The following is a 23,496-nucleotide window of genomic DNA, read 5'->3' on the forward strand; positions in this document are numbered from 1 at the left end:
CTAGCAGCAAAAACTTCTACAGTCTTCCTCGGTCTGTGATTCGCCAACGAGGACTGCTTTTGTGTCTGTTTTTTGTTAGGTTGTGACTGTTTTTTGGGAATCCGAATAGTATAAATATGAGAGCTTTTGCTTCATTAATAACCATCGACGATACTCCAATGGATCATTTCTATAGTATACGTCCGGCTTGGGTTTCCTAACCTAGCCACAGAACTCAACACGGATGATGATTAGTAGCGCCATTGCCCGAAGAGTGAGATAATACTTTCTTACTGAATGGATGGTTGGTTGCTGGATCCTTTTTGGATCAGGCGGTTTTAGCATCTGTTCAAGGCGATGATCTCTTGCATGTTATGTTTCCTTTTTGGTCGTAACATGTAGGGTAGTTGGCGTTTTCTGACGTGTTCTGAATTCTCTATAATTGTTGTGGTAAAACTGTAATGAATATAGTGGATTTGAAAAGTTTGTTTTTATTATTTTGGTATTTTAAGTTATTTGGTAGTCGAATGGAAGCTGAACTCAATAGGAGTATAGATTTTCCTCCGTTACTTATAGAATTAGAATTGAGTTCAGCTGTGTAAAACTTATCAGCAATAATAGATTATAGGAATTGAGAATTTGTGTCTAAAGTCAGAAATGGTTGAACAAGTAGTCAGGCTTTGAAAGCAAAGAATTAGAGCAATATCTGGTTTCCGTAGTAAGCGTTTTAAGAGTTTAGAGTGGTGATCGATAAGGAAAAGGAAACGGTGAATCTAATTCTCTTGGATATACGATGAAAAGGATGATTTTAAGGATAGGAGGATGTTTCTAGTATTCCACACTATCTAAGCTATCCTGTTTATAAAGAAAAATCTATAGACACATTAAAAATTAAAAGCCAAAAAGAATAAAAGGAATAAAAGTAATAGGAAGAAAAACACAGAGTTCAATTAAGCGAGCATTTCTTGAAATTCACCAGTTTCCATCATTTCGGCTACAACGTCCAAACCACCAACAAATTCACCTTTGATGTAGAGTTGAGGAAAGGTAGGCCAGTCAGAAAAAGCCTTTAAGCTTTGACGAACGGCATCGTCGGCCAAAATGTTGAAGAAACCATACTGGACATTTCTTTCACGGAGCATACCAACCAATTTACGGCTAAATCCGCAAGCAGGTTCGGAAGGAGTTCCTTTCATGAAGAGCATTATGTCGTGGGCGCTTGTAAGGGTGCGTAAACGGTTATCCGTTTCGACATCCAAACCGTTAGCGGCCTTTGCGCCACTAGCACCAGAAGAGACGGCGTTTGTTTGGACAGAGCCAACGTTGACGTCTGGGCCGTTGGAAGAGGGTGTAGCAGAAGACTGTTGGATGATAGGACGAATATACTCGTCGATGGCGGATTTGAGTTTCTGGGGATTGGCACCCGAAATACGAGCAAGGACCTTTTGACCGTGAATTAAAACAAATAATGGAACCGCCGTAATATCAAAAGATTCGGCGATGTCAGAGAACTTTTCAGCTTCAATTTTCAAGAATGTAGCCTCCTGGGTATCTTTGGCAAATTGATCGAAAACCTGGTTCATTTGTTGGCAGGGAGCAGCCCAAGGAGCATAGAAATTAAGTATAAGGGCTTGTTCATTGTCTTTTTGTAAGATTTCTTGAAAGTGATCAATCGATGAAATTTCAACACTCATTTTTCAATAATTCCTTTTTTCTAATTAATTCTGAGACGAATTTCAGATTTTATCTTTCAAATATCCTAGTTAAACTTTTATATTGGATTTCGTTCCAATTCCAATTCCTTTGTTGTTGGTAGTTGTTGGCTATATCGTTCTCGTTTGGTGGGAGTCTTGGATGTGCGCCAAAGGGTGAATTGCGAAGAAAGAGGCAACAGAAAAATTTAGACTCTATGCGAAACTCAGGCACCAATTATTCAGCTCCTCTAACTTGGAATGCAAAAGAAAAAAAACTTCGTCCAAGCAATTCTTTCGTGTGCGGGTGGTTTTTATCTCATAAAACTGACATCTTGACCATGAGAAAAGAAACAGAAAACCACTAAGACGATTGAAATCAAAACTAAGCATGTATTTTTTGTTTCTTGATTGAACGGATCTTTTTGAGAACCAGAGTTGTCTTTCTTAAATTTCCTATTAATAAATCACATTTTGACAATACTTGATTATATATATATATTTTATTCCATAACAAAACAAAACCAAAGTAAATCAACTGATACAAAAAGGAAATAAATAAATTTAAAAGTGTAAAGCTCTTTAGTATGTCCTGAAAACCACAAGTCTAATTTTTTATGAAAATATCAATGTAAACAAACAAAATATTATTTGTTTACTTTCTTCTGTAACTTTTTATCTGCTATTTTAGAACCCCAAGTGAAGGTTAAAATTTATCTGATCGCTTCTTTGTAAGTCCCTGTTTTCCCCATACTTTATGACTCCTCTAGTGAACTTCAACAAAAATAGGAATTTTCAAAAGCAGCCCAATTTGAGTGTTTTCGTTGGATTTCTGATCAATCTTTAATAGTGTTTTTAGCTGGATACCTTTAATTTGCTCCCCGTTGGCTGCTGCATTGAAAGAACAAATTCTTGCTGAAAGTACGGTTCTTGGTTCTTTGTTATTGAAGTAAGCTTTTCATACCTAATCCGTAATATTTGAAGGTTTATTTTAATTTCTTTCTTTTTTTCCATTCGTTTCTTTTTTCTTTTTTTTTTTATATATTCCCCTCTCGTTTTCTTCATAATAATGTCTAATACTGACTTGGATTGGCAATTACAAGAGCTTGAAAATGGAAGGGTAATTCCTGAAGCCAATGGTACGTGTTTTATCAACCTTTTCTCGTGGATCTCCGTTAAAAAAGTCTTCTGCAGTGACTTTTTCAACGTGGATGGTTATACATGTTTTGTCGCTTTGTTTTACTAATACGACTGACTAGTGGTCGAGCTTTGCAAGCGTGTTCGTGATATATTGATAGAGGAATCAAATTTACAGCATATCTCTTCTCCGGTTACTATTTGCGGTGATATTCATGGTCAGCTTCACGATATGCTTGAGCTTTTCCGCATTGGTGGCTCTTGTCCAGAAACAAAATACGTATTTTTGGGCGATTTTGTCGACAGAGGTTTCTACTCCGTGGAAACCTTCCTTTTGCTATTAACACTTAAGTGCAAGTATCCAGATTCAATCACATTAATTCGCGGAAATCACGAATCCCGCCAAATCACTCAAGTATACGGTTTTTATGATGAATGTGTTCGCAAATATAGCTCTGCAAATGTTTGGCGTTATTGCTGCGAAGTGTTTGATTATCTTTCTTTAGGTGCTGTTATTGATGACAAAGTTTTGTGTGTGCATGGTGGACTTTCTCCGAGTATTACAAGCTTGGATCAGGTAAGACATTATTCTTTCTTTTCTCCCCTTTCTCTTCTTTTATGATTCGTTGTACTAACATGTTTGTCCTAGATTCGACTCATTGATCGAAAGCAAGAGGTCCCCCATGAAGGCGCCATGTGCGATTTACTCTGGTCAGATCCAGAAGACATCAGTGGATGGGGTTTGTCGCCTCGAGGAGCTGGATTTCTATTTGGTTCTGATGTGGCAGAGGCTTTCAACCATGGCAATAATTTGTCATTTGTTGCCCGTGCCCACCAGTTGGTCATGGAAGGCTATAAAATTCACTTTTCCGAAAAGGATAAAGAAAATACAAGAAAATTTAATGAACAGGACTTCAGTTCCGATTCAGATCCACAATCGCCGTATGATGATACCCCCGCGCCCGGTGATACCATTGCAATAGCACAAAAAGACATGGGTAGTGTAGTGACTGTCTGGAGTGCCCCTAACTATTGCTATCGTTGTGGAAATGTTGCTTCGATCTTGCAGCTTGGTGAAAATCAGAATCAAACATATAAGATTTTCGGAGCAGCTTCACAGGAACGAAGCGGGATTCCTACCAAGCAACCCATCGCCGATTATTTCTTATGATAAACTATACCCGGAATATTTATTTATGTTTGTGGTTATGATCAATGTTGTGTCGTTTTTCAAAATAGTATGAACTTAGTGCTCTAATATCTTTCTTTACTTCCAAAGCATTTTCTTTTTCATGATTTACAGTAATGTTTTCAAACTTTCTTTATCTTATACTCTTGGTTTTCTGCCTACATCTTGCCAAATTACCATTCCTCAAGACGTACCTACCTTTTTCTCCCTTCTGTTATTTATTTATAATTATCTACTTTCACTAGTAGCATCGTTCAAGCACTGTTCTATGCAATGTTTGCACCTTCCGTATACTCGTAACCATAACCCATACATCTGCCATCGACCTTGGGAAAACATCTTTACGTTCCCCAAACAGGTCATTGGTCTTAGTTTCCTAGATTTTTTTGGATTTTTGAAACATCATTATTTATTAACATACTTTATTTAATGGGATGTATATTAATCTTCATGACGCGTAAATTGACGAACATTCTCTAAAATGTCATGCACTTTGAACTTATGGACCCATGACTCCACATTGGCTTCTCATAGTGCTATAATAAATTACGATTTGGTACCAGGTGCTAAGTTGGGAGATGTTTTCGAAGTAAACGTTGCTCATTCAGACGAATATGGCAGCGAACATGATGACTTGAGCCCGCTTTCGAGAAGCAGAATTAGACGTACACAGGAACCCATCTACCTTAAACCTTTCCCCTTATCAGGAGAATTAAAAAAGAAACACCCAAACTTGCAACTTTCTGTTAAGCACGAACTCAGTACACTGTTAGGGAGCCATAGTCGCGAGCCTGTATCTGTAAAGCCATGCCCCGACAAAACAATGATTGAAGCAGATCATGTCGTGATATTTTTTCGCGATCAATTCATCTCCAGAAGTGATATGTGGCGTCTATCGAGAACTCTTTGTGATACTTGTGTTTACCAAAAGCAACGGGTTTATTTTTTAGGGAATGTCCAGGGCGAAATAGGCTTTATTTGGAAAAATGGAAAAAAATGCAAATCTGCTTACTTTACAGAAAGCACGAGACCCATATTTCGTTCTGAAAGTGCTAAGTTTCTTATCTTTATCCAAATGAGTGAAGAGATGTGGCATTTCGAGGAAGATGGTGAATTGAATTATAATAAAGCCATAGATGGATTCCTGCCTGATTTGTTTTCTTTATGGAGAGATTTGGGTGCTCATCATCTAATATCTATAATTTTATTTACTCGTGTTGAATACGGAAATCATGGTTCAATGTGTGTCTGGCGCCCAGACAATACTGGTCTAAACCAAAGAATGAAACAGCAGACTCAGAGTTCTGCGGATGATTCTGAAGAAGGTGGCCCATACAAAGATTTTTTCAAAGTTGTTGTAGACAACGTTTCTAGTCGAGATTGGCAGCCCACTCTTGCTAATCTTAAAGTCGAACTGGCAAAGTTCAAGGAAAATGTTTTAGTTCAGAAAACTATAAACGAGTTTGGTAATGAGGTTGATTATGTCTGTGGCAGAATGACCGCTTCTCAAGAAGGCAACTTCCTAGAAGTCATAAACATGGCGGTTTATCAATTTCAGTCTGACTACATCGATCGAGATTTATCGAGAACTGGTACTAGTATTATTATAGTAACACCTGGAAGCGGCTTATTTGAAGTTGACGAGAAGATGTTGCACTTGACGTCTAAGAGTCTTTTAAATACAGTCGTCGGCATGGATATTGTCTCTCTAGGCAAAGTTCCTCTGTACCTGACGCCTGTGCTTCGTTATAAAAACCCTAGCAAGAGTACGAAAAAATATCAGCTTCTAGTACCAAAATTTTCCGAATCATTACCAGGATCTACTGGTGACATTCCAGAATCGTTTACTTCTTCCGTTTCAAATTATTCGGTTGGATCCTTCCTTAAGAATATTCGAACGAGTAGTGATTGGCTGTATACATTTCCTATAGGCTGTAATATCAGCTTCTATAGTACTACCGAAATGCGTTCATTGCGTTCACCTTGGGAGAATCTAATGCGCGAGTATCAGTTTGAACCCACTGCTAAAATGCATGAATTACAAATGATGGGTGTACTAGAGGCCGAGAGCGCCAAAATTTCGATTCCGCTACTTCAGTCGGATCCTTCCCTAGCGGGTGGTAATGTATTTGAAGAAGAAGCTCAAGAGGAGTATGATGCTAAACAGTTTGTTAGCAATCATCTCCTTAAACCATCAGAAACAAATCGTCAACCTCTATATCGTAGTGCTACCCTTAGTCCCGGAAAAGAGTCCATTCAAGACACTAGATTTCCCAACTTGTCTTCTATTACAAGCCGGGATCATCTTCGAAATCCAAATGAAAAAGACATCGATTTCAAAAGTCGTCAAAAAGACGCATTGCGACCAAACACCATGTCAAGTTTAAGCGAGAAGCTGAGGGAATCATCAAAGAAAAATGTCAATATACCTTCATCTCGTGCCTCATCAAAGATGAAAACGCCTTCGACTAGATCAAGCTCCTTAAACCTGAAAGGTTTTCTTGTGCAACCAGCAGCTGCAACTACGTCAATAAACCCCTTGGGAACTAAAGAAGTTATATCGAAACCATTTCCTGTTGAGCTCCCTTCGGCGGAGTCTACAGCTAGAATTAATCAAAGTATGGCCTCATCCATAACTAGGCCGTCTAGCCATCTCAGGCCTAATAACCTAGAACCAGCTAATTTATCACCGACAAAAGGTTTAACGTCCGAAAACACTTCCCACACCCCTTGGAAGATTATAGACAATCCGTTTAAGCTAAAGCAAACCACGGCGGATAACGATCCTGTGTCCCTTAGGTGGGAACATTTATACATGAATCAGCAAGACGTTCGAAGATTCAATTGGCTTTCAATGTGTACGCCGGGGGCTCTTCCACTCACTTTTAGTTATTTCCCTTCGCTGGAGGAACTTAACGATAATTTTGAAGAATACACCTATACAGTTGGAATTGATCCTGAAATCACTGATATGAACCAGCAGGATCTTCTGACTGAAATGATTTGTCAACGATTATCTCGAGGATATCAAATTGTCGTGAATCCTGTAACATCTATTTATTTGAATGAGCCTTCGAGCTCGGTCATTAAAGAAAATACACATAACTTTAATACATTTATGTCAACGGCTAACGAAGTCGGGAGTAACACTGTTTACCTTGCCTTAGGAGACAGTCAATTTCATTGTCTTTCTTGTGATTCTGTTGGGTATAATATTGAAGTTAAGCGATATGTAAAAAAGGTTTCAGGGCACGGCAAGATGAAGTATGACTATTATATTTGGTCCAAGAACACGCATGATTACGTTCCATCTAGTATAACCTTTAATGCTAATGATACTGCAAACTACAATTGGAATTATGTCGATCAACTAATTAGTGGTTTTGAAACTTACTTACCCGATTCAGTTAAGTATTGGAGAGCAAGATTCGTATTAATTCCTACGGGCAACTTTTCTCCAAATGTTATACAAAAATTTCAAACATTGGAACAAGATAGTTATACGGAAGAAGAATTGAGAGTCGAAGGCGTGTATAAGTTATGTGAAATTTTACGTCGAGGAGAATTTGATCCTATGAATGAAAATTCGAAGAAGACACCGCAGGTCACTTCTGCAAATTCTCTCGGAATCAAGTTTACCACCCTATCTTTAAGAGATTACATAAATTCTGAATTGGAAGCTATTACCAATGACTCCAACCGTAATGGAAAATCACTATTGATGCCGAATAAACACTTGACTACTGGAATAGACAACTACACGTTAGCTAAGGAAATGCAAGGGTTGAATGGTTTGAAGATAGATGATATAACTTGGCACTACCGTGTTTACGAGAACTGCTTTCTGGGGAGTGAATTTGTCTCATGGATAGTAAATACGTTTATTGAAATAAATACCAGAGAAGAAGCTTTGAGTTTTGGCAACAAATTACTAGAAAATGGTTTAATTGAGCATATTAGGAAAAAGCACCCATTACTTGACGGACACTACGTTTATAGATTATCTTCTGAGTTTAATACAAAGCCAATGTCTACCCGTCCTTACAGGAGTTGGTTTAATCGAAAGAAAGAAAATCATTCTAAAGATTCAAATAATCAGAATTCTTTTAAAGAAGGACCTTTGAGAATTGAACTTTCAAGGCAAATTTTATTTGATGCGGACCCTGAACGGAGACACGGCCGTTCGGAGATGGTAACTTTACATTATGATCTACTTCATAACCCAAATACTTGCTTTCATCTTCGAATTGAATGGCTTTTAGCTACTGCAAGCGTCATAGAAAACATGCTTCAATCGTGGTCCAGAATCCTTGAACGTTATGGTTTGGCTTTGGTCGAAGCACCTATTCATGAAGTTTCAGCAGTTGCAGAACTAAATCCTTTCAATCAGGTGTCGGTGATCAAACTTGGAGTTGAACCACCACCGCTTCCAGAATATGTATCTTATCCTGCCAATCATAATTACCCAAAGAAGTGGTGGTGCATTCAGATTCTAAAATACTTCGATTTCATTCTTGATAGTGAGGAAAGCAATGTTTTTCCACAGATGGTAACAGCAGTATATTCATGGGGAAAACCAAGCTTTCGGTACGTACAATACATCCACAAGACAGGAAGTGTGTTAGTACAAATTGACGACAATCTGCAGTTCTTGTGGCTACCTAACTTACTACATAATTCCAAGGCGGGTAAAACAAACTTTAACAAAAGCAATAAAGGTCAAAATGTGTCTTTGAAAAAAACAGCTGAGGAACTCAAGCACTCCTTCAAGAATTTTTGCAACAATTGTGAAGAGCTGAACCGCTTTTATTATACTGTTGCGAATTCTAAGGAAGACCGTCGAAGCATCGCTTCTGTATCGAGCATACTATCTGGGGACGAAAATGACCCTAATGTATTGCACTAGCTTTGGTTTGTTTTGTTTTCATGTATTTTTACAGCCGAATGTAAAGAGTTTACTAATTGGACGTTCATTCACCATGCTAATTCAAAATGGGATAACGGATAGGTAATGAAAAATCATCAAAATTATTTAACTTCGCAGCGTAAGTTCTATAATTTCATTAAGTATCATAAGTTATAGTAAGCCGTCGACTTAGTCAAGCCAAAAAAAAAATTAAAAAATAGGCTTTATAACTTCAAAATCATGGACTGTAAGATATGTTGAATAAATTACAATTAAAGCAAAAGATCTAGACGTCTTTTTTATTCTCTTCCGAATAATTGAGAGGCTGGAGGATCTTCAGAGCACTGATAAGTCTGCTTGCTAAAGCTTTGGTTGAACCATCAACTTGAATTACATGATAACCGAGTTCAACGCCAAACGTATATTTAATGGCTTTTGAAAAGGTCTTTGCTTTACCATCAGGTAAGTCTTGTAATGACTTAGAATGGTCTTCCGGAACGCTAAGCTTTAGCAACTTATTTAGTGTATTCTCAACTTCAGAGATATCCTTAGATTCACTAGCTGTAGCATATATTTCGAACGGTTGGCTTTTGGCCATCACCAGATGCTTATTACTATGATGATAACGGAATTCGTAGGTTCCAGGTTCCCAAAATAACAATTCTCTCGAGAACACAACTTCGCCAGAATCCTTAGCTTCCGAAACATGTGTTATGCTAGAAGTGTGTGAGTTATATCCTTTATTATCAATGGCAGACCAGCGTCCTTCACTCGGCACTTGAGTGTGGATATCACTAACGTTATCTGACACACGATAAAGTCCAATCCAGTCATTATTTTCATGATCTAAAGGAGCGACCCACTTCACGTGGATGGGAAATCCAAGTGGAACTTTGGAACCTTCGATACCCAAATTCAATGAATAGGAAGTAGATCCATGTCTGTCAAATTGTGGGGCAAATAATTTCAATATGGCAAGCTGGGCGCTTCTACGGAGACTCGATTCCGTACCTTTCAATAGCACTTGTACTTTAGGAGGGGCAGTACTCACGAATTCTTGTAAGGCTTCAGCTGTTTGATCGAGAACCCTATCGACAGTATTACCCAATGCTTTGACATGTGTTTCGATGGATTTTGGAATCTTACTGCCGTGATCTTGAGTAGCTTGCTTAATTAATTTCGAGATTCCTGCTTCCTTCCTTAAAGCATTGCCGTATACTTTGCGCATGTGGGGTTGTTCAACAAGACGGATGATAGCCAAGTTTGACAGCTGGGCTAAGGTAGCTAATAAGAAAATCCAAGCTGAGTTGCTAATAAGAGCAAGACCCCAATAGGCAGAGCATCCAAGAAAACGCTCAGGGTTATTAACGTATCGATAGATACCTTGGTAAACAAGCTTGGGGGAGCGATTAGGCAGGAAAAAATCGCCATAAAACCATCCATACTGACCTAAATCCTCGTAAATAGAGATGGAAGTATAAATGTGTAAAACTACTAAACCAAATCCCAAGGTATGACGAAGAGTTACAAGTCCGTATGTCCAGTTGTTAGGAAGATGATACAACTTCCAAGCTGCCATACAAAAAGAAATATAAGACATGTTTAGGGTGATGTTGTAAAAACCCTTCCACTGAGACCAAGCTTGCACAACCGATTCACCATTACGAATGAAATGCCGAGACCAAGCTTTATCTCTTGACTGATAAAATAATATGAGTCCATGGAAGGCGCTGTGCAAGAAACGCCACAGAAAAGCCTGGAATAAAGCCAAGAATTGGTTATAATAAGAATTAGATGAGAGTAAACTTGACAGAATGCTATACGCCGCAATGATGATTAATGCAACATCTGATATCCTAGCTGAATTAAAATTGACAAGCCCGACAAGGTCACGAGCTGCAGGAATCTCAAACTCAGCATCTTCATCTCGCGGTGTAATACGGGAATGAGCAGACTCGCTTCCATAAGTCTTTTCTATATGGGGATTTTCGACCACAAGAAGGAAAATAAATTGGGCGGCATGAGCAACCATACTTGCTAGTAAAACGCCGTAGCTTCCAGAAATCAAACTCATGCCATAGTATCCAGCATAACCGATAGAGTACATAGGATGAGGGGCTAATTCAAAAACACCATTGAAAACCAGGGAGCTACGGAGAAGAAAGAAAAAGTCACCCCAATACCATGCGTAATCACGAACGACACGATGGGCATCGAGCTTTACCCAGTAATTAAAAACAATTAAGGCAATGCCTCCGAAAAAACGTAACATGTGAAAGAGAAAATTCATATTAGGCCAGCAGGTCCAAGCAAAGGCCATCAATACATATGAGCAAAAATCGCACATCAGGATAAGATCCACAAAATGACGAAAAACTAGCCAGCTGTTGAACTCAATCGGAGATTTTTCAAAATTATATGAAGAATCCATTTTAGAGACAAGTTGGTGTTTAGTCATTTCATAAAGTTTTGGATTTTTTTCTTTGTCAAAGAAGCCAAGCTTCACAACCCATTCTACTACCTTTCGATCATTGGATTGAGAATGAAGCAGGAATCCAATACCGATATCGTAACTCATACGCCAAAAAAAGAAGCAAGCCATCATCAAAACTCGCCGCGTGTTTCCGCGCGTAAAAAGGTACAGAATAACTTGAGAAAGGATGCTGCCGATAACGACCCAGTCCCAAGGCGTTTTGGGAACGCGAGGATCGATGGTTTCAAGGATGCTGCGGCGATTTTCTTGCTCGTCAGGGAGTCGAAAAGTTTCACCTGATGGAGTTAAGCCATAACGCTCAAAATTAGGGTTGGAACTTTCTTCAACGTTTTCGTCCTCTTCGTCTCTGGCTAAAAACGGTTTATCATTTCCACTGAGTTTCTTTGGAGAAGAAGCAGACGAAACTGGTAAAGAGGAACCAAACTCTAAAGACGAGTTATCAAAGCTGAGAGATCCGTCGTCCAATGTTTTCTCCTTAACCATATTGTTCATGCAAATGGGAATCTATACGATGTAGGCTACTCGAAATGTTCGATTGTAACAAACAAAGATGAGCACTGATGCGATATCTATGAGCCCAAATAATTTCTATAATTTCTACAGTATTTCCAGGAAACAAACAGATATTTAGCTTAGATAAAAGCGAATAAGAGAAAGCACAAAGAGTCTTCTTCGCTCGAAGTAAAATATATAAAAACGAGAGTTGTCCTAAAAGACAGAGAAGTACCTAAAGATAGTATTTTCTTTTTTAAATAAAACAAAACAGATTATCAGGTCCTCTGTACTTGGATTCCTTCGTCCCTCCGGGTGAAAGACGTGGAGATGGGTGGTAAAATTGTCGCGTTGAACAAAAGAAATGTGTATAACGATAGCGATGACTCAACAAGATAGTGCTTTCAGGTTACATGAACCCACTAATTTTAGAACGAGATGTCGGTTTTGTTTATTTTCTGCTTGTCGAACTGAATGAAAAAAGAAATGAACGCGCCTTGAATATAATGCATCAACCTGCACAGATACGCGTTGCTAAGGCCTTTAATGAACAACAAATTGCACCACCTTTTCACAGAAACCCGAAAGAGTTCCTTTTCAGTATACAATTAATCTCATAAAGACGCTTCTTTTGTTTTTATTGTCATATGGCAATACGATGTATCGTGCAACAGGAATTTGGGATTTGTTAACATGATTTTGAGTTTCTCTTTATATGCAATTCACATGAATCCTTTTTTTACATACTTCTTCAGATGATACAGAACATCAAAAAATACATTCAATCAAGAAACATCTAGTTACTTTAAACTGAGTTTGTCTTTTCATACAAATTATTCATTTGGTAGATAATATCACTTTGTATACATTACCACGTCTTGTATGGTATCAATCAAAAGCTAAAACTAACTAGTAACAAAATACAAACGGAAAATATAAAAGGCATCAGAAAGATAACGCATAATTTTTAGTCAACAGAGCTTTTCAGACAAACCATGAAAAAAAGTGTTACTCATCACTTGCCTTTGGTAGAAGTAAGAAGTCTTGAAAGGGTTTATATAGAAAAAACAGAAATCGATTGCATACAGGAGTTGGTACCAAAAAAAGCTAAAGGTTTATGATTGATTTTGCGTTCTAGGTCTGTGTATTTATTTGTAACGATAAGATCCAGTTTATCAAAGTTTCATTAGCATGCAAATTCCGTAGACGATAAATTTAGAGAGATTCATTAATTGCATTTAATTTATTCTTTGGTATATATTTATTATTAAAAAAGGAGAACTTACAGAGTTAAAATTTTTGAAGCAAAATAACGGTGTAGTTTGTTTACATTTTTTTGTGCTAAATCTCACTAAATGGATTCTATGAAGTCCGTATGCCACCAGCAGATGTGTAGATATCTTGCCTAAAACACACATCTGAAACTTCGCGGTTTGAGAAACGGTCCCATTAATTTTCGCTCAGAGGCGCCAATTGGATGCAATATTGGTTTCTTTAAATAGAAGGCGTAGGACACGCGTCAATATACAAAGCGTGCAGTTGACGGGAAACAGTTCGAGCAAGCAGAACTTTTAACTTGAATAAACGTGTGTTTAAGCATTGTCCTTTCAAAAAACAATATTTAAATATTTGCAGAAAGCAGCAAGTGCTTTTTTCGGGTTCCCGGACTCATCTTTCTATTCATTTAAAGTATTGAGCAAGATTTACCATGGGTCTTTTCAAAAAGAAAAAGGGTGTCAATCCCGATATGTACAAGGCTCCAGAGGAAGGCAGCTCAGCCGCCAGTACTGGAACTCCTGCCCCTTCTTATACCTCTAATGGCTATTCAGGTAATTCATACCCTAACGCGTACAGTACAGGCAGTGGATATGAAACTAGTATGCCAAAGGGTGGTTATAATATGCAGTCAATTCGCAATGATCCGTATGCCCGAAAAGACATGCCTCCAATGCGATCCGGAGCTGCTGTAGCTTCTTCGGCTCCTTCCACACCTTCCGGTTATGAACGGCCAAGCTATCAACGTTCTCCAGCAAGTCAAACAACTTTGGACTTGAAAAAGCAAGAATTATTTCAAGGTGCACGTCGCATACAAGAAAATTCAGAAAACTATTTGAATGAAGATGGGGACGAAGCTGACATGGCCGAATCATATAATGCGACTGCAGAGGAAGACGAGGACGTTGAGGCTATAAAGCAAAAAATTCAATTTGTCAAGCAAGACAGTTTATCAAGCACAAGGAATGCCTTGCAAATGGCAAACAATGCTGAACAAGCAGGGATGGCCACACTTCAAAACTTGGGGCAACAAACAGAAAAAGTTGCAAGCGCCGAAAAAGAGCTGGACGTTGCTAAGATTCATGCAAAGCGAGCAGAAGAGCAGGCTAGGGAACTGAAAACCTTAAATAGAAGCATGTTTGCTATTCACATTGGGAAACCATGGGGTAAAGGGAAGCGTGTAGCTGCCGAGGAGGCACGGCTTACTGCTAAGCGTGAAGCTGAACGTCAAGATGAACTTTTGAATAGACAGTTTGCATTTCAGTCTCAGCGCCGTATTGGTGAGACTATGAAGAAAAATCAGAAGGAATCAGTTAAACCTAATGATAAGAAAGGAGTTTCCATTATCGAGCGCTCGCGTTATCAGTTTGAGCCCGATGCAGAAGATGACATGAACGAGAAAGAAATAGATAAAAACTTAGACCAGCTTGATGGTGTTGTTGGCCGTTTGAAGGGTTTAGCATATGCTACTGGACAAGAAGTTGAATCCCAAAACACTCGACTCGGCAAAGTTCACGATAAAAGTGATCGTCTGGATACCGACGTATATCTCAATGTTGAACGTCTTCGTAACATCCATTAATGCATGAATTCCTCTTTTCCGAAATTAACTTATTGATTACATCCGATAGGAACTAGTCCTTTTTATTGCAGTTATACTTTTATGAACGGAGCATTACTTTTAAAGATTTTATAATATACATTTATAGGAGTCTACATTTTATGAAAAAAAATCGCGCTACACCTTGTAGTTGAATAAATACTACCTAAAGGTTTTTATTAAAACGTGTTATATTGGTCATGTATTCGAGTTTTCGTAAACAAATAGCTCCATAGAATCTATTTAAAGTTGCGTTTTGTTCAAAAAAAGCTGCTATACTGGATGACTCTGTTTCTAAAGCTGCTAAAAACCAAAGAATGATTTGAGCGGAATTTTCTTACAAGTTTGTTTTATGAAATTAGCAAGTAAATTGTTTCGAAGGCGTAAATCATTACCAACATAAAAGGCATTTATTGAATTGGAGATTCTCAAAAATTATGTTTATAGCAAATATTATCGTGATGGGTTTCTTTATACGGTTTCATCAAGATTTTCCTAAATAGAAGAAGCAAAAAAGAAAAGTAAAATCTAAATACACTTTTCGTTGGCAGCCTTGCGCTCTTCAAAGACTTTGAGAGCTTCTTGAGCGGCCTTAATGCCGCTGAACATCATACCTCCAAAGGTAGGTCCCATACGATTGGCACCGTCGAGTTCAGAAAGCTCCATACCGGACACAACCAAGCCGGGATATACTTCACGAGTGCCCTTTACAATGAGGTTTTCAGAACGGTTCATGTCAAGAGGGCGCATGTCGCCAAGATCGGGGACAAGGCCAGCTTGATGAGCACGCTTAACGCAGAACGCACCGAAGGGACCGTCATGACCAGTTGCGGAAAGGATCAAATGGGCGTTGATGGTGTTGGGATCCATACAAGATTGAAGGCCGTGGTTTAAAGAGACAAGGGTCCAGTTAGTGACAACACCAGCGATACGTTGGTTGCCATCTTGATCAGCCTTAACAATCAAATCTTCTACAGCGGTAGCGTTGAAGAGCTTGATGTTGGGAAGAGAAAGAGCGCGGGCCATGACCGTACTAGTGAAGAGAGCGGCATGCTTGATGACCACATACTCGCCTTCATCCTCATAAGGAACACCAATTTCTCTCAAAAAGGCGTCGGCAGGTTTACGGACGACCATGGCGGAAAAAAGTTGACCACCCAGCCAGGCACCACCGCCAGGAGCAACAGAGGCCTCGATGATTGCAATCTTCAGGTCAGGACGGCGAGTACCAAGATAGTAAGCGGCGGTGAGGCCGGCAGATCCTGCACCGACAATAACAATGTCAGACTCGGCATATTTGTCCAAGTCAGCAAAGTAGCGACGTGTCATGGCACGAGAGACAGTGCTTTCACGGATAGGAGAGAAGTTAAACTCATTGTCCAAATGGTAATTGGGGAAAGACTTTGTTAAGGCATTTTGCTCAGTCTTAACAAGAACATTATCCTTGTCAGCGGCAAGTTGGTCAGCCTTAAAAAAATCTTGAAATTGAGCAACAGCAGTAGCAGGGGCCATTATGAGAAAGTTCAATAAGAATGAATCGTCAATTCGATAGTAAAATTAAGACATCCTAGCCATCATTTATACCTGAATTCGGCCTCCCTTTGACCTGACCATTTAGTCTACTTGCGATCATGGACGCGGTTTCGGATATCCGAAGTATCGAACTTTTCAAACACATATCCGATTACGGATGCAATCTTTCAAAAGTCTTTTTATTTTACCTTGTATGATACTTGAGCAGGAAACATACTAAGAAAAGGCTCTAAATGTGGTCATCGTTCGCTCTTTAAAATGTTTGAAAACGTCAGTAATGAATTGTTGTTTACGTTGGAATGATTCCCTTGGCAGTCTGCTATTTCGAAAAGCATTGCGATCCGGATACGAATGAGCGAAACAGTTGTTGGCGGTTTGCTGAGATTTGAAAGACTATGGATTCATAAAGAAAGAGTAAAGAAATTTACCAATTCCAATTGTTTTTCCTTTGAAATTCAGTGGAAATATCGGATTGTCATAGGCCATGTGTGGAGATAGTGTCCATTGCGATTGGTATACCTTGCGGTTTGAAATTACAGACTCTTTCGTGTCCATACTTTTTCTTTTCTTTTCTTTTCTTTTTCTTTTCTTTTCCTTTTCCTTTTCCTTTTACGGCCAAATCACCCACATGAACAAAAGAAATCTACCTCATCGGATAGTGCCTTGCGTTTCAATGCGTAAATCATAGAAACCGAGTTGCGGTATACTTTGTTCGTAAACAAACAAGTAGATGCATGTTTGAATGCAAAAGATTTTATCACAGATCAGCAAAATGAACTAGAACGAAGAGGTTTGATAAGCTGTGCACATATTTCATTCTTTGATGCATGCGATTCAAATTTTGAGAGGAAACATGGTCAAAGGAGTTTTTTTTTTTTTAAGCTCGCGAAGCTTGCAAAAACCTCAACTGAATTTGGCATCGAATTGCCTTTTCTTCGTTTTCGCAATTTCCCGTCCTTCGTAAACCGTTGGTGTTGCATGCATATGCCACTTTGTTTACCAAGGAGAGACGTCCCTAAGAGTAGGAACAGCTCGGTCGGAACTGTAGCATTTCTCAATTGATTGACATATCGCTTCGAAGATGTTTGCATTTCCGCAAAATTGCCTTTTCCTTTTGACATTCCTCAAAATTTTTTCATATGGTTTACCGGTATGCGTTGCGGTGCCCAAGTAAATAATGCCCAGATTCTTTTGAAGGAATACATTCATTCAACGGGGTTTTCCAAATTGCAGGCCCACACAAACAGAGAAAACAGTCAGTCAACAAATGGATGAATGGGACTCTGAATTTCTAGATTTGTGTCCCCCTTCGCCCGCGTGCAAGCATTGAATCGTTCACTTCATTTACGATTTTCAGTTCAACACAGTCCTTACTCATTGCCGGGTATTTGGTTACGAGTTTGGACCAAAACAGCTGGCTGCTGTTTTGTTTTTTCGTCTTTATTTCCATTTCTATTTCGATCTTTTTCATCTAAATCTCAAAGCGTTAACGAACCCTTGTGAAATTCTCCTTGTCACGCTAGAAAGGTGTTTTCACCCTACATGGAAATGTTGTCTTCAGCCAAACCTAAGAGATCAGCCAAGAAGGAGTTTGCATTCTCATTGCGTTTCGCAATTGCATGATTTATCAATAGCTGTTGCAAATATGTACGGTTCGCTGCTTCGAACGGGTCGTTTGGCTCGTAGAGCTTTCGATACCCAATCTTTAAGAAAAATCCAAGTTCCTCGTGCATCGTCACTTTGGAGCTTACAATGCAGACGATGGAATTCAAACAATGCTAAAAGTGTCGACGAGAATTACCGTGATCTTCATATCCCAGGAATTATCGAGGATAATATTTCTCCAGCTACTGCTGAAAAAGAAAGCTCCCATGTCTCTTTTGACATCCCTAAGGATATGCTTCTGCCCGATGGAATGCCAGACTATTTACGCCTTACATTGACTTCTCACGTTTACGATGTTATCGAAGAAACGCCTTTAACAAAAGGTGTCGTCATTTCTGAAAGTACAGGAGTCCCTGTTTATTTGAAACGTGAAGATCTTACCCCCGTTTTCTCTTTCAAAGTTCGTGGTGCTCACAACAAGATGGCATCTCTTGACCCGAAATTGCTGGAACGCGGTGTCATTGCCTGTTCAGCCGGTAACCATGCCCAGGGTGTTGCTTATTCTGCTAAACAACTGGGTGTAAAGGCAACTATTGTGATGCCCCAAAACACTCCCGACATCAAATGGAAAAACGTAAAAAGACTCGGCGCTAACGTTTTGTTACATGGGGCCAATTTTGATATCGCAAAGCAAGAATGCAATCGTCTCGCGGAGGAACACAACCTTCGTATCATCCACCCTTATGATGATCCTTACGTTATTGCTGGACAAGGTACTGTTGGTTTGGAGATTCTTCACCAATTGGACCTCCGTAAATTAGATGCTATTTACTGTGCTATCGGTGGTGGTGGTCTTATTGCCGGTATTAGTGCTTATGTAAAGCGAATTGCTCCTCATGTCAAAATTATTGGTGTCGAAACCTTTGATGCTGATGCGTTTTCACGCTCCGTAGAAGAGAAAAAGCGTGTTACCTTGAAGGATGTAGGTTTGTTTGCCGACGGTACCGCTGTCAAGATTGTGGGTCAAGAAACCTATCGGGTTGCTTCCAAGTATGTTGATGATGTTGTTTTGGTCGATAAAGATGAAATTTGTGCTGCCATCAAAGATGTCTTTTTGGATACCCGTTCCGTCGTCGAACCTTCAGGTGCTATGTCTGTTGCCGGTATGAAGCGTTATATGGCAAAGCACAAGCCTCAAAATACAGATTCCGCCTCTCAAGTATGCGTCTTGTCTGGCGCCAACATGGATTTTGATCGTCTTCGTTTTGTCGCCGAACGTGCCGACCTTGGTTTGAATAAGGAAGTTTTCTTGAGCGTGACTATCCCTGAACGCCCTGGATCTTTTGAGAAACTCCACAGTATCATTACTCCTCGAAGCATTACTGAGTTCTCTTACCGCTACGACAACTCTGAGTATGCCAATATTTACACATCGTTTGTCGTCCAAGATCGCGTGAAAGAACTTCCTGAGGTGCTTCAAAAAATTTCAGAGCACAACATGGTTGCCGAAGACATTAGCGACAATGAGCTTGCTAAGACACATGCCCGTTATCTCATCGGCGGTAAATCCGACGTCTTAAATGAACGTTTGTATCGCTTTGAATTTCCTGAACGTCCTGGAGCTCTTAGCAAATTCTTGAAGAGTTTGAAGGAAGTATGCAGTATTTCCTTGTTCCATTACAGAAATTGTGGTGGTGATACTGCCAATGTGCTTGCTGGTTTGCAAGTCAAGGAAGGTCAATTGAAGAAGTTGAACGATATATTAGAGACGATGGGCTATGCCTGGGTTGATGAAAGCAACAATCCTGTATATTTGCGTTATTTAAGAAAATAGTTACATTCAATCGAAAACTTGTGAAAAAAAAGGACTGCAAAGTAGTTTATGGAAGTTGAGAATTCCAATGGTTGAAAAAAAGAAAGATAGTTTTTGCTTTCTATCGCAGTCGTCAACGTTTATCTTGTTATTTCCTTTTCAATTCAAGCCGAGGTTTATGAGATAGGTTGAAAGGATCGTACATCTTTTTGGTATATATAGGGAAATGGGATCGTGTTTCTCCCGGAAAAGGATCCCCTTTTTATTTTATGCAAGTGTTGAAGAAGGGTTATTTACTCTGCAACTAGAACTGTATATCGATTTGGTGGTTTATAGAAGAATAATAAAATAATTTCATTACATTTTAGGTGGGTACAAATATGTTGACTAGCATCGTAAGGTGGAAGGAGGATGGACAAAACTAATTACCAATTTCGAATGCCATTGCAGGAAAATTCTTTCATCACTTCATGTCTTAAAACCCCCAGTAGCAGCGCAGCGGTGTACGCGGTTAGTAGTTGGTCGCTCAATAAGTCCATCAAAGAAGGGTGTTTATTCCTCAGTAACAAAACCTTTGGTTTTAAGAGCATCTTGTGCTTCTTTAATATCCTATTTGCGTCAACGTCAGTACAAATTCTACAAACAACTCAAAAAAAAGGAAACAATCCAATAAAAGCAAAAAAACATACATTGACTAAGTCCACATAAGCTTGAGGTTTATCGTGAGTCGTAGCAACGTTATACAACAATGTAACACCTAAATAAGAGCCAAATGCCAGAATAAATAAATAAGGTGTATAGGGACGCAAACTCGACCATGGTTCTTCCAAATCAAATAAGTACGTTACGCGGTACAAGATTGTGAGTAAAACGTAGTACAGTATAATCTTTTGAATTCTCTGCATTTTGAACAAATAAAAGATATCGGTAAGTCAAAGATGAAGAAATGTTGCAGTTCTCTGAGTAGACGAGAGATGCATTGTCTCCACTTACTGACACATAACGAGTACGATGTTAGAATGAAATCCGGCTTTACGAAAAATAGCACCAGGTTACGGTTATTTGTTAAAACGATAAGGACACTTACCAAAGCATGCAATTTACACTTACCAGCTATGTGAAAAGCGTTTCTTATTGAGAGTTTATGAGGGTTTCTTAAATCTCTTTCGTAAATAAACAATAGTGGAAAAGTGAATGTGATGACTTCCAAAGAATTAGATTTTCGGTATTTGTGAATGAAGATTTGATGGCTGAACAATGCTGTTTATTTTGCAAAAGCATTGTGCTGGGAGGACAGTAAATGAACTTGAAAAGATGTTGTTTTTGTTCATTGAAACCGTTTGCGTTCGTCCTTTCATCTGCTTATTTTTTTTCTTTCTATGAGTTTTTTTCTCTTTTAGTTTAATGCATAATTGCCATACTTTGTTGTCTAGCGTCTTCCGTGAAGAATCGGCAATTCACTCGGACCGGATGGTTTGACTTGCCAAATATAGCAATAGCCACTACCAACTTTAGCATCGCACAGGATTCAATTGAACTTATTAGGAAAGAATCAATAGTACAGTTTCCAATGATAGGAAGAAATCCAGAAAACTACATTAAGCATGTTATCCGAAACGTCTATAACGACTTTCAGCTGTTGATTGACGAAGGCGTTTTGGACAACGATGCTCTTCATTGGCTTCAACAAAAACTTCCCTCTGAAGGCAATGGAGTTGTCACTCCAACAACGAAAGCTAGAAAAGCTGATGTTCAAGCGTCTTCTGACTCTGCTTCGGAACCCCAGACTAGTTTTGTGACATCCAAGGTTGCTTCACTTTCTGTAAACCAAAATGAAGAAAAAACACCTATGGATCAATCTCCCTCAAATGTCTCCGGCCCTCAGCCCAGCCCTAGCAATCCTGATAAAGCATCTGCTGAACAGCTTAGTGCAGAGGCACACTTGCCTCCTCCTCCAAGTTATCCTCACGCTGTGGAAAACAGCACAATTGAGCGTGTCGTTGCCCTGTACAATTTCCCAGGCCCTGATGCCGGTGATCTACCCTTCAACACTGGCGATGTGATTGATGTGAAGGAACACATCAACAAGGACTGGTGGCGTGGTAGTCTCCATGGAAGAGAGGGCATTTTCCCTTCCAACTATGTTTCCTTTTTGCAAGATCCTTCAACCAGGCCACCTGCCCAGTATCCTTCTCCTGGCAGCTCTTCGTTCGCCCCGGGATATCCTCAGGGTTATGGTGGTCAACAACAACCCGTCGTTGTGGCACAAAACCCATCTCCCAAAAAGAACAACGGCTTGAAGAAGTTTGGTAGCAACGTTGGAAGCGCCTTTGTTTTCGGTGCAGGTGCTACCGCTGGTGCCGACCTTGTCAACTCTATCTTTTAAAACGTTCATCGTCTGGTTTCCAATTTGTGTTTACGTCTCCTACTTTTATTTTTCTGTATCTTTACGGTTCCCTTTTCATGTTTTCTTTTATGAAAGAATTTCCTTGGCTATTTGCCAAGCCAGCTGTGGTATGTTGGACGCATTTTAATCTTTTTTTCTTGTCTTTTCGTACTGTGTAGCTTTTTGCTTACATTTTTTAAATTTGCTGTTTATCATTCCTATGTTTTTTAGTCTTTTTTTTTTTTTTTTTTTTGTTGTTGTTGTTGTATTACTTTATAAAATTTACATTTCATGGATTTTTTTGTATGATGAATGGTAGAAAAGAAAACTCTTATTCAATCTTTGCTTGCTAAAGAGCACATCTCTCCTTTTTCTCAAAGGAGGAACGAATTATCACTAATGATTCATAAATTCATTGGTAGGAATACAGAAAAGGTGAAAAATAAATAAGTCGACTAACGAATGGTTCCAATGAAAAAACAATCATTACAAACAAGGACAAAAGGTCATTAGGATGTGAGACGAAAGCACTGAAACAATGGTTTCAAGTGTGTGTCCCAATTCAAACATAGAGAAAACGGTACATCAAAAGGCATAGAAAGATTGAAAATACCAAAAAGTAAAAAAGATAGAAAGAGCAACAAACAAGATGAAGTAGGAGAAAGATCAAAGGGAGATGTAAAGAGAGGAAAGAGACTGCAACAATCCTACAAAATTAAGTCAACATTTTTCGAACAAAACAAATGAAAACAACAACGGCATTAAGATATTAAAAAATCGAGGATTGTTGCATTGCAATGAAAAATGAAGCCTTTATAAAGTCTTTAGAAAGGAAACACAAGAAGGAATCCATTCGACCAAAATAAAAATCATAAAGGAATGATTTTTCGCTTTCGACCTTTGTTTGTTTACATGCTCTGGCGAGATTCATTGTTTACGCGTTCGGTAATATCCATGGTCGCGTCGCCCATGGGTGTATGAAAGAGATCAAACAGGGTCGTCTCGTTCATGATATCCGAGGCCGCTAGAGCACGCTTTGTAGATTTAACGGAGGTATCGTTGGAGCTCTTTGAAACATTCTCCTTATTTTCGAATTCCGCTGTAATCAAAGGAACAGTCGCTGGAGAACGACGGTAAGTGCATTTTGTGCGTTTCATAGGATAGCTACGTAGAGGTGACAGTATCGATGCGTTACCTGTAGCACCAGAAGTGTTTGTTTTGGAGACACGAGCTGCAGTAGTAGTAGGAGAAACAGAAGAGCTGCGTTGGGTTTGAAGAGAAGAAGCATTGATGTTGGAAGGGTTCATTTTGTGAAGAAAAATGGAAATTATTAAAGAATTGTTTATTATTAAGTTGCAAAACAGTCAGTGGAGGCTAAAGAAGTAGGTGAAATTGG

At 39.1% G+C, this 23,496-nt stretch overlaps 10 protein-coding genes and 2 non-coding genes across 12 annotated transcripts; 6 read left to right on the forward strand and 6 right to left on the reverse strand.

Moving 5' to 3' along the window:
* Positions 1-143: 143 nt before the first annotated feature.
* Positions 144-406, forward strand: U3B. Its single transcript, XR_008803662.1, has one exon. It is a non-coding gene; the product is annotated as a small nucleolar RNA U3B (small nucleolar RNA).
* Positions 407-929: 523 nt separating this feature from the next.
* grx4 (CIA machinery monothiol glutaredoxin Grx4) lies at positions 930-1,673 on the reverse strand (the record flags this gene model as incomplete). The annotated part of the gene is made up of 1 exon (XM_056179306.1): positions 930-1,673. The coding sequence occupies one exon, from the start codon at positions 1,671-1,673 to the stop codon at positions 930-932; it is 744 nt and encodes a 247-aa protein (XP_056036015.1).
* Positions 1,674-2,739: 1,066 nt separating this feature from the next.
* Positions 2,740-3,978, forward strand: pph3 (serine/threonine protein phosphatase PP4 catalytic subunit Pph3; the record flags this gene model as incomplete). Its single annotated transcript, XM_056179307.1, has 3 exons — positions 2,740-2,809; positions 2,930-3,384; positions 3,457-3,978. The coding sequence occupies 3 exons, from the start codon at positions 2,740-2,742 to the stop codon at positions 3,976-3,978; spliced, it is 1,047 nt and encodes a 348-aa protein (XP_056036014.1).
* Positions 3,979-4,477: 499 nt separating this feature from the next.
* iml1 (GATOR1-SEACIT GTPase complex subunit Iml1) lies at positions 4,478-8,902 on the forward strand (the record flags this gene model as incomplete). Its single annotated transcript, XM_056179308.1, has 1 exon — positions 4,478-8,902. One exon carries the CDS (start codon positions 4,478-4,480, stop codon positions 8,900-8,902), a length of 4,425 nt encoding a protein of 1,474 aa, XP_056036021.1.
* Positions 8,903-9,188: 286 nt separating this feature from the next.
* Positions 9,189-11,888, reverse strand: cho2 (phosphatidylethanolamine N-methyltransferase Cho2; the record flags this gene model as incomplete). Its single annotated transcript, XM_056179309.1, has 1 exon — positions 9,189-11,888. The coding sequence occupies one exon, from the start codon at positions 11,886-11,888 to the stop codon at positions 9,189-9,191; it is 2,700 nt and encodes an 899-aa protein (XP_056036020.1).
* A 943-nt stretch (positions 11,889-12,831) lies between these two features.
* Positions 12,832-12,881, reverse strand: snoR68. The gene has a single exon (XR_008803663.1). It is a non-coding gene; the product is annotated as a small nucleolar RNA R68 (predicted) (small nucleolar RNA).
* Positions 12,882-13,596: 715 nt separating this feature from the next.
* Positions 13,597-14,745, forward strand: sec9 (SNAP-25-like proteinue; the record flags this gene model as incomplete). Its single annotated transcript, XM_056179310.1, has 1 exon — positions 13,597-14,745. One exon carries the CDS (start codon positions 13,597-13,599, stop codon positions 14,743-14,745), a length of 1,149 nt encoding a protein of 382 aa, XP_056036019.1.
* Positions 14,746-15,291: 546 nt separating this feature from the next.
* thi2 (thiazole biosynthetic enzyme) lies at positions 15,292-16,275 on the reverse strand (the record flags this gene model as incomplete). The annotated part of the gene is made up of 1 exon (XM_056179311.1): positions 15,292-16,275. One exon carries the CDS (start codon positions 16,273-16,275, stop codon positions 15,292-15,294), a length of 984 nt encoding a protein of 327 aa, XP_056036018.1.
* A 1,666-nt stretch (positions 16,276-17,941) lies between these two features.
* On the forward strand, positions 17,942-19,735 carry tda1 (threonine ammonia-lyase Tda1; the record flags this gene model as incomplete). Its single annotated transcript, XM_056179312.1, has 1 exon — positions 17,942-19,735. The coding sequence occupies one exon, from the start codon at positions 17,942-17,944 to the stop codon at positions 19,733-19,735; it is 1,794 nt and encodes a 597-aa protein (XP_056036013.1).
* A 531-nt stretch (positions 19,736-20,266) lies between these two features.
* Positions 20,267-20,619, reverse strand: dpm3 (dolichol-phosphate mannosyltransferase subunit 3; the record flags this gene model as incomplete). The annotated part of the gene is made up of 2 exons (XM_056179313.1): positions 20,267-20,323; positions 20,404-20,619. The coding sequence occupies 2 exons, from the start codon at positions 20,617-20,619 to the stop codon at positions 20,267-20,269; spliced, it is 273 nt and encodes a 90-aa protein (XP_056036012.1).
* A 665-nt stretch (positions 20,620-21,284) lies between these two features.
* On the forward strand, positions 21,285-22,100 carry lsb1 (Wiskott-Aldrich syndrome-like protein binding protein Lsb1; the record flags this gene model as incomplete). Its single annotated transcript, XM_056179314.1, has 1 exon — positions 21,285-22,100. The coding sequence occupies one exon, from the start codon at positions 21,285-21,287 to the stop codon at positions 22,098-22,100; it is 816 nt and encodes a 271-aa protein (XP_056035976.1).
* Positions 22,101-23,008: 908 nt separating this feature from the next.
* mei3 (meiosis inducing protein Mei3) lies at positions 23,009-23,407 on the reverse strand (the record flags this gene model as incomplete). Its single annotated transcript, XM_056179315.1, has 1 exon — positions 23,009-23,407. The coding sequence occupies one exon, from the start codon at positions 23,405-23,407 to the stop codon at positions 23,009-23,011; it is 399 nt and encodes a 132-aa protein (XP_056035483.1).
* Positions 23,408-23,496: the final 89 nt, after the last annotated feature.

This window comes from Schizosaccharomyces osmophilus, chromosome 1, assembly GCF_027921745.1.
Source record: "Schizosaccharomyces osmophilus chromosome 1, complete sequence".
Taxonomy (NCBI): Eukaryota; Fungi; Ascomycota; class Schizosaccharomycetes; order Schizosaccharomycetales; family Schizosaccharomycetaceae; genus Schizosaccharomyces; species Schizosaccharomyces osmophilus.